The 16,966-nt window shown below is 32.6% G+C and overlaps 1 protein-coding gene across 15 annotated transcripts in view; it reads right to left on the bottom strand.

The window, feature by feature from the left end:
• The window catches only part of PPFIA2 (PTPRF interacting protein alpha 2), a 466,902-nt gene that overhangs the window by 367,066 nt on the left and 82,870 nt on the right, over positions 1-16,966 (bottom strand). For all 15 annotated transcript variants that reach the window (XM_082418868.1, XM_082418877.1, XM_082418875.1 and 12 more), the window contains exon 3: positions 13,469-13,522. In XM_082418868.1, coding sequence (XP_082274994.1) covers positions 13,469-13,522 — 54 coding nt within the window. The remainder of the gene's footprint in view (positions 1-13,468; positions 13,523-16,966) is intronic.

Raw genomic sequence — 16,966 nt, 5'->3', positions numbered from 1 at the left:
TTTGCTTCTAACTAAATAGAATATGAATGGCAAAGGTAATGGAGATCATAACCATCATTACACACGTATGTGTATATGTGCATATACACACAAGCACTCACACACATACATGTATATATAGACATATATACCAATAATCACGTGATCTCGGAAGGAGACCAGGAGCTCCAGATCAGAATGCCACCTAGCCCACACCTTGATTGCAGCCAGTTAAAACTCTGAGCAGAGGACCCACCTAAGCTATCCTCAGACTTCTGACCCACAGAAACTGAGATAATAAGTGTGTTGCTTTAAGCCTCTTAGGTTGTGGTAATTTGTTACACAGCAATAGAAAAATAATACACCTCATAAAACGACTTGGGAAGTGCTTTTTCATTTTAATAGTATAATTCCTCCCTTAAATGATAACAGAATTCACAGGTGAAGCCATCTGGCCCTGGATTTTCCTTTGTGAGAGGATTTTTTAATTGATGATTCCATTTCTTTCATGTGAAGTATTATTTGCACTTTTTAATTTCTTGGGTTAACATGGTTAAGATGTGTTTTCCTAGGAATTTTCTCATTTCATCTACAGTTTCAAATTCATCAGCATAAATTGGGTTCAAAATAGCCTCATTATTTTGAACTTTACCAACCCACCAGAGAATTATCAGTTAATTTTTTTAAAAACCAACGTTTAGCTTTGTTTATACTCTACTTAAATATTTTTACTTTATTAATTTTTCCTGCTAGCTTCATTTTTGCCTTCTTTCTCTATACCCTAGGTTTTATTTGCTCTTTTATTTCCTAGCTTCTTGAGATAATGCTTAGATCACTGATTTTCGGCCTTTATTTTTTCTAACATATAATAATGCTATAAATTTCTAAGCAGGGCTTTAACTACCTCCTAATATGTTTCAATATGTAGTACTCTAATATCACTAAATTCAACATTTTTTTCTTATTTTTAGTTTGAATTCTCTGACCAACGAGTTAATTAGAAGCATAGAGCATAATTTCCAAAAACTTAAGTACTTTGTATTTATCATTTTTTAATTTCATTTTTTGTATCAATTTCTAGCTGAATTCTGCTATTGTAAGAGAACATACTCTGTATGATTTCAGTTCTTTGAAATTTGTTGAGTTTTCCTGTATGATCCACATTTGGTCAATTTTGGGAAATAAAATGCAAGATTCTCTATATATCACTGAGGACAAGCTTGTTTATCACGTTGCTCATATTATCATTATCTTTACAGATTTTATCTTCTTGTTCAGTCAGGTACTGAAAGAAGTGTTAAAATATTCCACCATGACATAGGGCATTTATATTCTCCTTTTATTTCTGCTAACTTTTGTTCTCTATATTTTAAGTGTTTGTTATTAGGTACATAGCATTTAAAATTTCTACCTTCCTGGTATACCATTTTTTATATTTAAGTATCTCTTTTTATATTTATTATTTTTTATGAAAGACTACACTTTCTGATATTAATATAGCTGCACCTGCTTTATTTTGTTACCTAGTATTATATGGTATATCTTTTATGTCATTTTAGTTTCAACCTTTATTTCCATATTTTAGATTTCTTTATAAACTACACATAGTTTAAAAAAATTCATTCAGTCTTTATTTCACATTGACTAGTTTTTCCACTTATATTTAATACAATTACTTCTACTTATATTTAATACAATTACTTATATACATTTATTTAAAAGTTAAAATAATTGTGTTGGTTGTAATGTCAAATTTTAGTGAATTTCCTGGCCTTTTAGAGAATGGTAATGTAAATTAAATGAAACCCAGTGTTTCTGGATATGAATACCAAGATTTTTAATTTTTTTTTTTTTTCAAAAAGCTTGTCCATAGAAGAAAAATAGTCACTCATGTGGATTACTCATTTTAATCTATGATGAAGAAAAGGAAAAATAGTAAAAATAACTAGCATTACCACAAAACTTTCCACCATACTCCAATAAAAATATAAATTGTTCCTATGAGTAAAATATAAGATATCTGGAGAATTTGTTATATAGCCAAAAGATGATTTTGCAACTTTCCAGGGACTTTGATGAATATTTTTAGCCAATATTAAATTTTTAATATTATAACTCTTCTACTTTTCCTATAATACTTATAATTTTATATTTCAACAACTTGAAATATCTTTTGAAAAATAATTTAATAGCCTATCATAAGGCATATTCCTATTATGTGGTATTCTTGAAACAACATAGATTTCAATTGAAAATAATAATTTTGCATAATAATAACTTTGTTATGAATATATAATCAGATTCCTTTTTAAAGTGCCTGTAGTGATTATAATTAATGTTAAGTGAAAAAAGAGAATATGCATGTAATTTCAGCATTCACATTTTGCTGATTCATGTTTCCCTGAGTGTCCATTTGAAAAAGACAATGTAGTTACTGAAAGGTAGCTAGAATAAGTTGTTTTCCTTCCAGGTAAGTTCCTTCACATGGAGACACAAGTTCCTAGGTAGGCCTAGAGGACAAGTAAGCCTTAATGCTGCCTCCTCTGGAAGCCTAATGAGGAAATAGGGGAGCCACAGAAGTTTGCAGTTTCTTCAGCCAAACTTTGATGAATACCAGTGGTAGAATGGGGCAAATCATCAGAAAACTAGCTCCTTTCTCATTTTGCCGAAGGAGGTAGTGCATCACCTCACTGGGATCCCTGGAAAAGCAACAGCAGCAGCCCTAAATCTGTGCAAATTCTACTGCCTCAGGCTGTGCAGGAATGGCTCATCAGACCCTCCTTCTTAGAGGGCCAGCTGGGTGCAATCATGACTCTTTTCTGGAACGGCCAAATAAGAATTGGCCCATAGTCTAATCTCATTGAGGTTGAACAGGTGTTTAGCCATTAAGCTGCAGAGGCGCATGGAGGGTGTCTGGGGCTTCCTAGAAAAAAATAACTCACATATACTTTAAAAAAAATACCCCAAGACCAGGTTTAATTTTATACTCTAAACTTCAGCAATTAAATTTAAACTCATGTACTATAAATAAGTTGCAGTAGCCAGTTTTGTGAGTTGCTAAAGTCTATAGAGTTGAACTACTTTTGGATATTAGAGAAAGAAAGACCCTTCCATCCTTAATTCCTTCCATCCAAAATAAAGATTTTAATTTAATGCAAATTAGATCTTCAACATCTGGTTCAACATTCACCTCTCAAAACAAGTCTTCCAAAAAAATAAAAATAAAATCCCCCCTAAACACACTTACTGTGATTATTTCCATATAACACAAAAGTATTTATCTATGTACCATTTTTTTACACTTATCAATCATGTTTTAAAAAGAAACAATTGCTACCCAGTTAGAGTGCAAAAATCTATAGCACTGAATTGATATCTTTCATTTTTTCTAAAGTCCCGGAATAGTACTGCATACACAATAGCATTACAAATATGTTTCCTAAATAAACTTTTATTCTTACTTTATATTTTTCACATTTTAATGAGCAATTACATGTATAAAGCTGTATTCATCCATCTGTCTTTCAGATAAACACCCTAAATTATAAGCATCTTTGATCAAGAATAAAAATAGTCCCACTTTATTATGTTGGATAAGAGCAGTCTAATTAGAAACCAGCCTCTTGTTTAGTCAAGAAACTAAAAAAGTCCCATTTTTTGTAGGAGAAAGTACATATTAAAATTTAAAAAAAAAGAAATATATACGTTTATATATATTACATATATTTATATATATACTCAAATGTGCTTATATATCCTATATATAAATACACACACATATGTACAAATAAATTTATGTATAATAAAAATAAAGAGAAATAGAAAAGATAGGAAAAGAATAAAATACAAGTATTTACAATGTCTGTAATTGAAATTATATTACTATTTTCGACAGAATTGTAATAGGGATTTTGAAGAACAAAGATAGGTAAATTAAAATGATTCATATTAAACTTTATATGATCAGAAAACTGAGTATATATTAATATATAGTTCATTGTTTTATTATTAACAAAAATAATATATCTTTGCAATAATGCAAGTTCCTAATTTATTTTACTTATTATGTCCTTTTTCATTAACATATTGCTTTTCCCTCAAAAAAATTTCAAGTACCTTTATTCTTATAGATCGATTAGAAATTAACAGTAACAACTAAGACCCTTATTTCTAACACGAAGTTGTTTTGTTACTCTCAGCTTCCCAAATAACTTCTCCTATCCTGGAAAAATCATTTCTAAAATGTTTCTTAACACATTAATCACCAGTGAAACAATATGCTGAGAGATCTCAAAAGTGCTTCCACATTCAGTGTTATTCTAACCCAACTTTTGGATGTTAGTCTATAATTCATATCTCTTTGTTCACTTTCATATTAAACATGATTTAAATGTTTGAATATAGGAAACCATGTTCAAATGTGCCCTCTAAATAAGTAGTTTGTGTTGAAATACAGACGCTTAAATAGGTCTAATCAGTAATGCATTAATGAATAGGAAATTACCTAACATGGAAATCTTTTGGTATCATATATACAAAGCATTACATTTCTCTCACGATAAAATTCCTGCATACGAACTATTTTTCATTATTTTGGCTACATATTCATGACTTCAATATTTTAAGTACCTATTCTGACTAGTTAAAAATATTGATAAGTTAAATAATTAAAATGAAGTTACTGATTCCTTTCTTCCCTATCCCCTATCCACACCGGCACATAGGAAGCAAATATTTGATTCAGTTGTTTTGTGTATATCTTCCAACTCTAAGGGATACACATTAATTTCCTTCTCCCCTTGCCTTTCATATATTCCATGGAATTGCCTGCTGATATAGCTGTTGAATAAATATCTAAACACAGAGATAACACTGCCTTCTTCTATGAGTCATTCCTTTGGGTCCACTCCCATTTGGCTTAGGAGAAGGACACGCTTCTCTTCTTCATGAGAGTAAAAACCCTGCATTACTTCTTACCAGCTGAAATTCTGCTAATGAGTCCTTTCTGGTTTTCACTTAGAGAGGCTAAAGGTGGTGATTCACAGTGGCAGGACTGATACTACTGTAATTATTAACTAATAAGTCTGTGGTATGTTTAGCACTCCTCCATGAAATGCGGAGATGCTTATCACCAATGGTACTAAGCTTTGAGGCTCTAAGTAAAATTTTGAATCAACAATGGAAGTTCCACTTCACATCTTTTACTTTCTTATTTATTGAAATTTTCAATACTTGATTTCCATTTGTTCCATCTGAAGACCTATTAAATTCCTCTTCATCATTCATTTGTTCGTTGGAGTGTAGTTATAAACCAGGCAGAAATTTCTGCTTTCAAAGGGATTATATTTAATGATATTAAACAAGATAAATAAGATATTCGTACCCAAATATATCCTTATGATTTTTGCACTGATGTTATTTTTCCCAGTGGCCAATATTTGTAGTTATCCTTGAGTCCTATTTCTTTTCCCACCAGAAGATTCTATTAATACTGCCTTTGTAAGGTTTTTATTCTCTGCTATTTTAAGTCTTGCTACCACTACCATAATCTGAAGTACACTCGTGTAATCTCATTCCAGAATTATTATAACAGCCTCAATCCCTTTCTCCATAAGGTATTCTGCTAGAGTTATTATCAATACATTAAGCACACAAATATGATCATATAAATCATGTGTTTGAGAGTATTTGTTCTTATTCATTCAGCAAGTATACATTGAGGAACTCACATGACAGTATTATTCTAGACCTTTGGAATATAATAGTGAACAAAAGAGACAATGCCTCTAACTATATGGAGTTTATATTATAGTAGAGGAAAACAAACAATAAACACATAGGGGCAGAGAAAAGAATATTGGATGATCTTTCTGATAAATTAGCATTTGAACAAAGACCCAAGAAAAGTGAGAGAGTAGGTTTGGGGGCTATCTGTGGAGACAGTATGGTAAGCAGAAGGAATAATAGCAACAGCATACCCAGGTAAAGGGATAGCAAATTGGAATGAACTATGGGAAGGAAGGTATGAGATGAGTTCCTAGAGGAATTGTAAGGTGAGAAGTCATGAAGCGTCTTAGAAACCACTCCATAGGCTTTGGGGATTTTATTCTGATGGGAAGCCAACAATGATTTAAGCCTTGATGTCACATGATCTGACTCATATTTTAAGAAATTTATCCTGCTTGGTTCACTGAAAAAGGACATATGAAAAGGATGGTGGTTCTGATCAAGGTGGTAATTTTGTAGGGGTCTTTCTGAAAATTGGGTAAATTTTCAAAAAATTATGAAGACAGAACTCATAGGATGACTCTAAGGTTTTAACTTTGGAAATAGTAGCATGAAATAGCCATTAATTGATAGGTGGGAAACTGCAGGAGGTTTGTGGAGAGTGACAGAGAAGACCAGAAGCTCAGTTTTTAATTTGTTATGCTTTAAATTCATACTGGATATACAAGTAGACATGTCAAATATTAGTTGGATATAGAAGTCTGAAGTTCAGGGGAGTGATCCAGTCTAGAGATGTAAATTATTCAGTTATCAGTGTGTAGATGGCACTTAAACTGTAAAACAGGCTAGGATTATCAAGGGAGTAAATATAGGTAGAAAAGACTGCAGGGTCCACATAGATAATCCATCCAACTGGTCTCTCAGTTCCTTGATGTCACCAGTTTCAATGAGCTTCATTCCCTCTGTACTTCACCCATTTCCATGACCACAACTTGGTTCTTACCAGCACCTGGGAATGTTTTGGTCCTAAAATGCTTAAATCAAGCATTTTACTCTCTCACCACAATTCTGTATCCCTCTTCCTACACCCTTTTTTCAAATTTATTGAGACCCTGAACACTCTGCTTCATCAATCCCTTCCTACCTTCACTGAAATTCTTATTCAGCTTAGACTTTATGACATTCTTGTTAATATCCTCAATTATCTTGCTCCATTGGCCTTCCCCAGTAATTGACTGGCAGAACCACAACCTGAAATCAAAATGACTGTAGGCATCCCCCCTCCCATACCTGAGCTACAGAGTACTGTTGGAGGAAAAGAAAACACACCTTTGAGTTTATTTATAACCGCTACAAATTCACTGCCTACAAGTGTACCCAGACACTTTCCACTAATCCATCTATGGTCTACCTAATTCTCCCACAATCCATAATGGCTAGATACATCTTCTCTATATTCCTGAAATATCTTAACCCATCATCTCCCCACTACTGTCAGCTAATTAGGTCTTTTTAACTTTGTGGGGAAAATAGAAACCATTAAATGGAAACTCTCGCAACTTTGTAAGATCCCCACCTACAAAAATGTTTGCATCAGTTTCCATTCTTTTCTTCTACTTCCATTTCACTTTTGAAGTGACATTTCTCTTTCTATGTAACATGCTCTGGAGTCTATCTTTTTCTGCTTCATCCAATGACCTATTAATTAACTTCTCTTTCCTCAGTAAATTCTTTTCCCTCTCTATGTGCTTTCCATATGTTTCAACACACTCAAATTTTCTCTCCTTAAAATAATTGTCTCTCAGCCTCATCGCTTATGTTGGCTATTATTTCTTTTCACTTCCTTCATAATTAAACACTTAGAAATTGTTTCCTTAGCCACTGAATCCAATTCTCATCTTCCATTCAATTTCTTAGGCCACTGGAAACTTGATTCTACCTGAATTACTCCACTAAAATTATTCTCACCTAGACCACCCTTTATCCTCTTGTTGTTAAATTTCAGTGGGGCACACTGTTCTTGAACTCTCAACATCCTGAAACTGCTAATAACCCTTTTCACCACCCTCTCTTGACCCTGGCATTCATGATTACAAACTTTCCTAGTATTCTTTCCTGTAACCAACCTGTTTTATATTTTTTGAGGAATACTCTTCCTCTTAATTTTCCCTTTCCCTTTCCTCTGACCTTTAAATGCTTTTCTTCCTCAGGGCCTTATTCTGAACTCTTATCTTCTCATTCAGAATACATTTTTTTGGAATGATTTCATCAGCTCCAACAGTGTCAATTAACTATTCTACATGTTCAAATTAATGGCTATAAATGACATCTGACCTTTAAATTCCAAAATCATTCATATATTCCCAACTCTGTCACCTCAATTTAATGTGTCCAAAACTGAACTCAATATCCCCCCTCCAGAAATGCTCTACCTCATGGATTCTTGTCTCTGTGTATGGTACCTTTATCCACTCAATTGCCAAATTAGAAAGTTCAAAATCATCCTTGACTCTTCAATAAGTTTTATTCTCCTTCCTCCAAACAACCACCTATTCTTGTGTGTTCACTAAGTCCTTAATAGCTCATGAATCAGTTTATTCCTCTCCATTCTCACTGTCACTTGACAGGCTCATACTAAAAACTTATTGTTTTAAACAAAATAAAATGTTGACTTTCTCCTGATATATTGCCTCAATTAGTTTTATAATGTAGTAGGACAGACAAAAAAAATCACCATTATCATTTTTGTCATCCCTCCTTTGGATGACTGCAAGAGCCTTTTTCAATGGTTTTCCTGCTTAGTCGTTTCTCTAACTCACTCTCCACTAGAGTCAGAAAAATGTTTCTGAAGGACAGAGCTGATTATGTGACTCTCCTGTTTAAAGACTTTAATGGGTCCTCATGTTCTTTAGTATAGAGTACAATTTTTTTCCATGAAATTTCTTACTTCTTGCTCTGGATTAATCTTTTACCTTCTATCTCACCACTACCTCCCATCCTTCAGCTTATTTCCTACTCTAGCCACTCTAAGTTATTTTCTAATTTTTAACTTATGCATATAGTATTTCCTTATTTAAAATTCCATGTTCCACCTTTCTCAGTTGGCAAACTTCAACTCATTCTACAATTAGACATTATTTTCTTTTATTTGCCCTCCTTGATCCTCCAGCCCCTTTTTACTCCCATCAATTGGATTATGTGATCCTCTTATTTTCATTTCATCCTGTGCTTACATTATATTGTAATGTTTTTACCAACCTGTCTACTCCACTATATTGTAAGATTCTGAAATAAGAAACTGTGAATTGTTTACCACTGTATTTCCAAAACCTAAACAAAGGTCTAGCACACAGCATACACTCAAATATACACTGAATTCTAACTAAACAAATACGAGAATGAAAGTTAGTAATATAGCAATATAACATTCAGGCTGAAAGAAATTAAATTAGATAACAATTCAGACTCACATTTTTTATTCCCTTATCTTTTGAAGCAAGTGAGTAGAATATTGGCATTTTTTGAATAATCAAATTAAGATCAGTTCTGGAGACTTCAAAATTTTAATGCTATCTACAAGATGAAAAATATATAACCTGGTCTAAATAGCACCCTCAGGAAATTGAATTTGTTTTAAATTCTGTGGAGTGTTTACTCAAATTGCTAAGAACCATCAGGAAGACCATTAAAATGAGAACAGAAAGTACAAAAACATGGAATGTACAATTCTGCTTCCTCAGTGGGGAAAGAATTAATAGAGCTGGAGAATGTTCAGGACAGTGTGCATATCAAGCCCAAGGATACCAATTAGATGCATATTCACTTATTCATCACACTCTAGAAATAAAGAGAACCATTAGCATTTGAATAAAGGAAACTTAGAACAATTAAAATACTAAGTTGTGTAGGAAGCAAATTTATAGATCTTATCACTCCGGGGTAACAAATAGAAAGAAAAACAAGGGAGGAACTGAATAGCCCCAGTGGCATTCTTGCTGTAAGTCCTGGATAAGGCAATGAGGTGGACTTGATTCAAACACTGATAACAGAACTCTGAACTATCAAGACACTTCACTTCGACACTTGACCAGTGTGTTCAGGAATTTGTTTCGTATAGTCTAGGGTTTGTCCCACATTACTCTTTATTAGATTTTGTCCATATTAACCCTCAAAAAGAATCAGAAATAATAGGAAAGTAAGTAGCTAGTTTATATCAGTTTATAAATAATCAGAAAGTTTCTTAAACCAAATGACAGAGAAACTCCCCTCATTGTATACATTAGTCTGCTTGGATCTATATCACGAAACTTAACTTTTGTGGCCAAGCCAGCCGAGCTACTAAATCCCACCTGCAGACTTAGACCTAGCTCGCAGTCTGGGACAAATCCTGGCTCCAGGCTGAGGGTTGGCCAACACCTCTATGTCACTGGCTCATGGGCTCAAAACAGGACGGTGATCTGTCACACTACTGGTACCACATGGACCTGCATATTCACAGCTCTCCAGATACCAGGTTCAGCTGGTATAGCAGTATAACTATTCATGCTTTATACCTGTTTTTCAGCATCCAAAATCCCCTTGGCTATCAGAAACTGAGTTACCTAGACCTTACCCTGGCCTTCCTAATGGCCGGCCTGATGACCTGACAACTTGATAATGAGGGATATCCGTGACACCTTACATTTCACAAGCTTTTCATTTTTAATAATGTTAATATTTTAAATTTAAAACACTATAGCAAAATGGTATATTAAAAAAAGCACTTAATAATGATATTTTACCCTTTAGATTTTAATTATCTATTTCCTTCTTTTTATTTTTATATGTAAATATATGCTATGTTTTTACACTGGAGGTTAATCTGTGATCTAATTTTTGTGAATGAAAAATATATGCAGAATGTAGAATATCTTTGATACAAATTTTCAAAGACAATTTTAAGTTAACATAAGGGACAATATTTTTCTTAATGATAGAAGGGTTTATTTTCTAAGATAACTATGTGATTTAGAAAAATCTGCAAGTTCTATTTGCAGCAGCAACTGATTTCCAGTTTACAAATTTAAAAACATACTTTTTGAAATTCTTTTCAGAAGAAAGCCATTATAAAACTCTTGAATTGCCCCTGAAAATAATGAATGAGTGATTCTCTCTTTCATTATTAGCATTAAAACTGAGACTTCTTGAATTTTCAAAAAACCTATTTAACATTTATTGTTAAAAATATTAATGCAAACTATACTCCTGGAGTTACTCAAATTTATTCTTACCAGATATGCAAAGTTATTTATAATGACATTTGCAAATTTGACACAACTTTTTATACATGCTTACTATTTGAAAAAATGCAAAATTCACTTTTTTCTAATGCTTCAGAAATAATATTTATATCTACCCACAGAAAATTTTTCAATTTTTAAATATACCATTTATATTTAAAGATGTATCTGATATTTCTATTATACTGGTAAAGAAATTACTCCACAGTTACATATCCTTGTAAGAGACCATTCATTCAACACTTTATATATTCTGTTCAATGAGAAAAAATTATAGGAACTTGAATTTCTTACCAATGAAAATTTCATCATAGAATGGGTTTAGTAATACACTGTCAACATTTATAAAAAAGACACAACTTTAGAAATGGATAATGAATAATAGTATTCAGATAATCTATTATAAAAGCCTTTTTTTAAAGAAAGAAAAAGTAATATGAAACTTCAAATGGACTTAGGTTATGTATAATTTAATCTGACTTTCAGTTTTCTAACCTGGGGGCAAAAACAATAGCTTAATTCAAAGCCTTATTCTTAAATGACTGAAGCAACTCTAGACACCATTACCATTTTACCTTCATACTTGGACTACTTTATATAAGCTTTATAGAGGATTAAAAAGTGATTTTATTACCTAGCTCTTGGTAATATCCTCTCAATGTCTCTTTAACAATGGGAAACACTAAATGTATGTATACTGTTAACACCCTAGATTGTCTAAGCTAGGGTGTTAACAGTATACATACATTTATGTACTCTGACATTTGTGTGATGTTTTCCACTCTACAAAAAGTTATAAAGTAAGCACTATCATTGAATTTCAGAAAATGTAGGTAGCAGTATAAAATACCCATCATTATGGTAAGGGATGGCCAAGAGAGGACCTATATCTTCATAATATTATAAATTATGTCCAAAGAAAAAAAGACATACATATATGTAGTATAAAAATACAAATATACAGTTCACTTTTAGCTTTTGGGAATGAAGTTGATTAAGTTTGCCTTTAGGTCACCATTTTTCCTTTCTGTGACCTTTTTCCCCTGTAAGGGGCTTCTTTCAGTAACTAGGATTTATGCTGACTCAATCTTCCATGTTTAGAAACTTGCTTTCTTGAAAGGATATGATAAACTAATTTATTTTAACATGTAAATAGCAGGTAAGAGTTTTATGGTCACATGCAGAAGAGAGGTGTTTAGTTTAGTTTTGAACAAGGGACAAATCCTCTTAAAACCAACCTATCTCTAATCGCAGAATTCTTTCAGGAATCAGTGAACAGTGAGGGAGGTACTTTAAAGGAAATGGATTTATTCTTCTAATAAAGGTTGAATGCTATACACAAACATAACACAAAGCAGCAGGATGAAATTACATCACATAAGCAGTCACCTACACTACTACACTGACTTACATTTCATCTTGTCTTATGCTGCAGTATAATAGGTTCAGGGACTAAATATAAGCAGCTATCTGAAGACAGTACATTTTTTTCCCTGCATAAATTTAGACAATGAAAATAAAAGGAAGGGAAAGGACTAAAATATGTTGTTTAGCCTACTTTAGGAGCATTATGAAGATTAGACAACATCATGAGACACATGAGAGTGAGAGAAAGAGCTACAATTGAAAGTTATCTTTTTAACATTTCAGTGGTGTCTTAAAGTAATTATATACTTCAGCTAGATGCCTAGATGAAGTATAGCTAAAAATTGACAACACAGGATTCTGTGTGTTCCACATTAAACCTCACAGTGCTAAGTGAAAAGCAAGCAGTGATACAAATTTATGCATTGGCTGTTTGTTGAAATAAATTGAATTTTATTACTTTAGATATACACCATGAACTCATGTTTGTGCCTCAAGCGTGAAATCACAGGAATGTTGTTTTACTCAATGTTTTCTGAAATCAGCCATCACAGAAAGGACTACAATGTTCCAATACTAGACTATCAATCTCTTGTTATTGCCTAAAAATGACAATCTTTTAAAACTTTCAAGCACTTTCTCCAATTTTCTAGAAGCTTCCTGGGTAAAGCAGGAAAGAAACAGCAATATCAAGAATCAATACTGTGAAAAAAATGGGCTAAAATAATTTTTTCTCAGTAACTAGAAAGTATATTGCAACTGAAATCATGCACTTATTTACAATGGTAAACTCTCAAGTTCCAAAAAGTTTTAACTTTTTTTGTAGCCCATTAGTAGGACATAAGATGTTTACACATACTAATGAAGCTTTTATTCTTATTTTTAGAATCAATGTATGGAGATGAATTTTATGAGTATTAAAACTTTTTAAAACACTAAATGACACCTCAGAGCCAGTTCACATTTTTGTATTAGTTACAGCAATAGCTATAAAGTTTTGAAAGAAACTATTTCAAAAAGTTACCTGTATGACAAATTGTATACAAGTAACTCTGATGATCTGGTATGTACATAATTCATTTCGTCAATAGTTAAATTTAATGAAGAATCTAACTTACCGGTGGATCAGCCCCCTTAGAACCAGTCAGCCCTCCTGTTAGGGATTCGATATCCTGAAAAGGGGAGAGGTGTCGATTGTAAAATGCTACTCAACAGCATGGAGAATTTCCCAGTCCCACAGTGTCATATTTTCTTTAGCTACAAAGTTAGGGCACTCAGCTATATTTTTTTTTTTGTTTTGAGACAATCTTACACACTGTAATGCTATATATACCAATTGTTGTATCTAAAAATCTAGATATTTTCTCCAACTCTGTATAATCTGTAAATAGAAAAAAATACAAACAGACTAATTATTCTTGAAATATGTAAAGAAAATGGCTCTAGGTGGGAAAGCAGATGTTTCATTCTCTAAGGAGCTGAAGTGACGGCAGAATAGAAAAAAGAAAATTTAATGAAACTGCAATTTAACATATTATTTGCAAATATTGAACCCATGGAAAATGCTTAAACTCCAAAAAAATCTAATTATCTACAGTTCACTCTATTACTATACATAGAAGATGAAAATACAAACAGATATGGACAGATTAGCTATTCTTTTATAAGGATTGATTTCTAATCTTAAATCGGTAACCACAGTAGATCATGCCTGAGAAATGATTACAATTGACAAAGGTATCACAAATGAAGAAATGGGTGATGCTGTGACAAACTCGAGAGCAAGTGCGCTGTTTTAGGAACAACTAGAGCTCAGCCTTATCAGTTGTACGGCTTTGGTCACAGGGTTACTAATCATATGGCTTTTTCAAAAGTAGCTAGAATTTTAGGTTTTTAAGTAAAATCTCTCAGGACTTTAATGTTTGCAACTGTTTTAATTTTTAAACCATCCCCCCACTCCTCCCAAATGAAAAAACAAAACAACAACAACAAAAAAACTGTCTGCTCATAGGTAGATGAATAGGAGTTTGGGGTTAAATTGATAAGTTAGCGTTTTTGCTAAAAAGTTTCTTTCTTGTGACCCTGGTCACTTGTTATCTGTTTGCATCTAGTTGAATGGATAGGTTTGAGGAACCTGGGGAAATGTATTGCAGTAAGAAATCAAAGATGAAAGAAAGATAATTCAGTGAAGATAGAAGGAAAAGAAATTTAAATATCTATGATCAGAGAAACAGCCAACACCTGGATATCATTAAGAATACATGTTACTAATTCACTTGGGACTCAATTACATCATTTCACTGGTATCTCAAAAATGGGGAATCTTAACAATAAACATGGGACTCTAATGAGCATGTGAAGGAAACATTAAAGGCAGGGCAGAGAAGAAGGAAGGGATGGTGTGGTGAAAGTTCCCATCTGAAGGAGCTGACTTTGAACAGGAACTCGATGAGTGATGAACTTCTGCATGCATATTTTATTAAGGGCCATGAATGATAAGGCAACCACAAGAATGCTTGCCAAGAAACTTACTGTCTTCTTCGTAATGCATATATTGTACATAATATTTTTTCCTACCCAGTCCCTTTGAGGAACTTCTTCCCTCCCCGTTCTAGTTCTAAAAGAGGCTTATAAAAATTGTTTCAAATGTTGTAGGGGCCTGCCAGAGAATTAAGGCAATATGGATTCTGTAAGATATAATGGAAGTGTCTAAGTCCTTGATACTATCATTTGAGCAATGTTTGAAACTGGATGTTCTCCCTGCCTGCAACTTTAAGATAAGTTTCTGGCTCCCAAACACTAAAAGATCCTAATTAATATGTCTGCAATATAAAGTCTCTTTGAAAAGGCCCTCCCTCTCCACCCTATTGAAATTCTTTATTCCAACACCACGCATAATCATCTAAATTATTTGATCTTATGTGATTTTTAACATTTCTATTGTTATCGAAGTAAATCATGTCAGTATACAATAAAATTAAGCATGAAACATATTTATAAATTGGCAAACAAAATTAGCATTCCTTTTGAATCCAAAGATAAAATATAATTTAAAAATTGTTGTAGAATTTCATGGAGTGAAATAAAATGGTAATAAAATGGCTCAAGTGTTAGATTAACAGAAAATAAAACACACAGCCCTTTGCACTTTTTGATAATACTCCTGTTATGACCATGACTAAAAACAAAGTTCTATTCACATGAAAGGTTTCTTCCAAGCACATTTTAAATGAAAAGAAAAAAAAAAAAGGTGTTAAGTACATTTTGAGTTAATACCTTCGTTATTCATAGAAAGGCATATAAATTATATTAACAATAGAATTTCTGATGACATTATCAGAGAGATAATAGGGAAATTAATTCAGAGAAAAAATATTTTAGCAATTTAGTTGAGGCATTTTGTCATCTTGTTAATTAAAAGTTCTACCATGATGATTTCTTGCCATTGTAGAAAAGTTGGGCCAATGCTCAGATCTGTAAAATTTTAAAGTTTTCATGATAGTCATGGTCTTGAAAAAAACTAAAGCAACAATAGTATTTTGAAGATGAATGGAAAAGGCATTGGTATTTCTGTTTTTAACATGTTGAATTAAAGCAAATTATGAACTCATGGCTCTAAAGAGAATACAGATATATTCTTTTATTCTGTTTATTCTTTTAATTAAAAAAACTTTTTTTTGATCTTATTTTCTATTTTGAGTGTAAGTTGAGAGACAGTGTCCTACTTGGATAGAGGCCCAAGTTAAACATGGTTTATCTATCACTTGATGCAAAAAAAATTTTCAGGTGTGAATAACAAGCATAAGTGTGCATGAATGCATTTATGTTGTAAAATTAATAGGTGAAATAAATCCCTTGAGAAACTCTGAAAATAGTTGAAAGTGAGTCAGTCTTTCTGATGGTTGTTGAATATCTTATCTACAAAATATAACTTAAATCTTTGACAAATTTGTCTATCTTGTTATTTACATGTATTTTTATATAGATAACAAAAAGGGAGACACTAAAAAGTAAAAACATTGATTTCCTAGATAGTTTTTAAACTTACTATTGTAATAATGTTATTTGTTTGATTAAAACATTCAAAACAAACTTTGATTTTTTACTACGTTATGGAATTTTTTAAAACTATGTTGTACACCATATTCATTTAGATTTAATAGCTAATAAAATAATAACTACTTACAGAACATTTACTACATGCAGGCACTCTTTAAATGCTTTATATACATTATAAACAGTTTTATAGGGTAGTTATAAGAGCCTTATAAAGTAGTTATTTCTTTTCTCACTTAGGCTAAAAGGTTTATATAACTTACCCAATATCACACAGCTATTAAGAAGTGGGGTTACAAAATATATTTGTTTGACTCCAAACCTGTGTTTTTAATACCAGTTGTAGGAGGACAGCTTTATCCAGGCATCCTGGTGACCTTGCACATATCTACGTGGCCCATGTAGGCATGGCTAACCTTAGGCTGGCCCATGTCTTGGTGGAATATCCTGTGGACCTCCCAGGAACATGACAAGGTAAGCAAGTCATGAAGACCTTACACATGGCTGTTTCTCATTCTCCTCCCTGGCACCAATGAGGCATGGAACTTTCCACTGCACTC

This window comes from Balaenoptera physalus (genome assembly GCF_965194825.1).
Source record: "Balaenoptera physalus genome assembly, chromosome: 13".
Lineage (NCBI taxonomy): Eukaryota > Metazoa > Chordata > Mammalia > Artiodactyla > Balaenopteridae > Balaenoptera > Balaenoptera physalus.
Note: the sequence above shows the minus strand (reverse complement) of the source record. Positions and strands in the feature narration are given on the sequence as shown.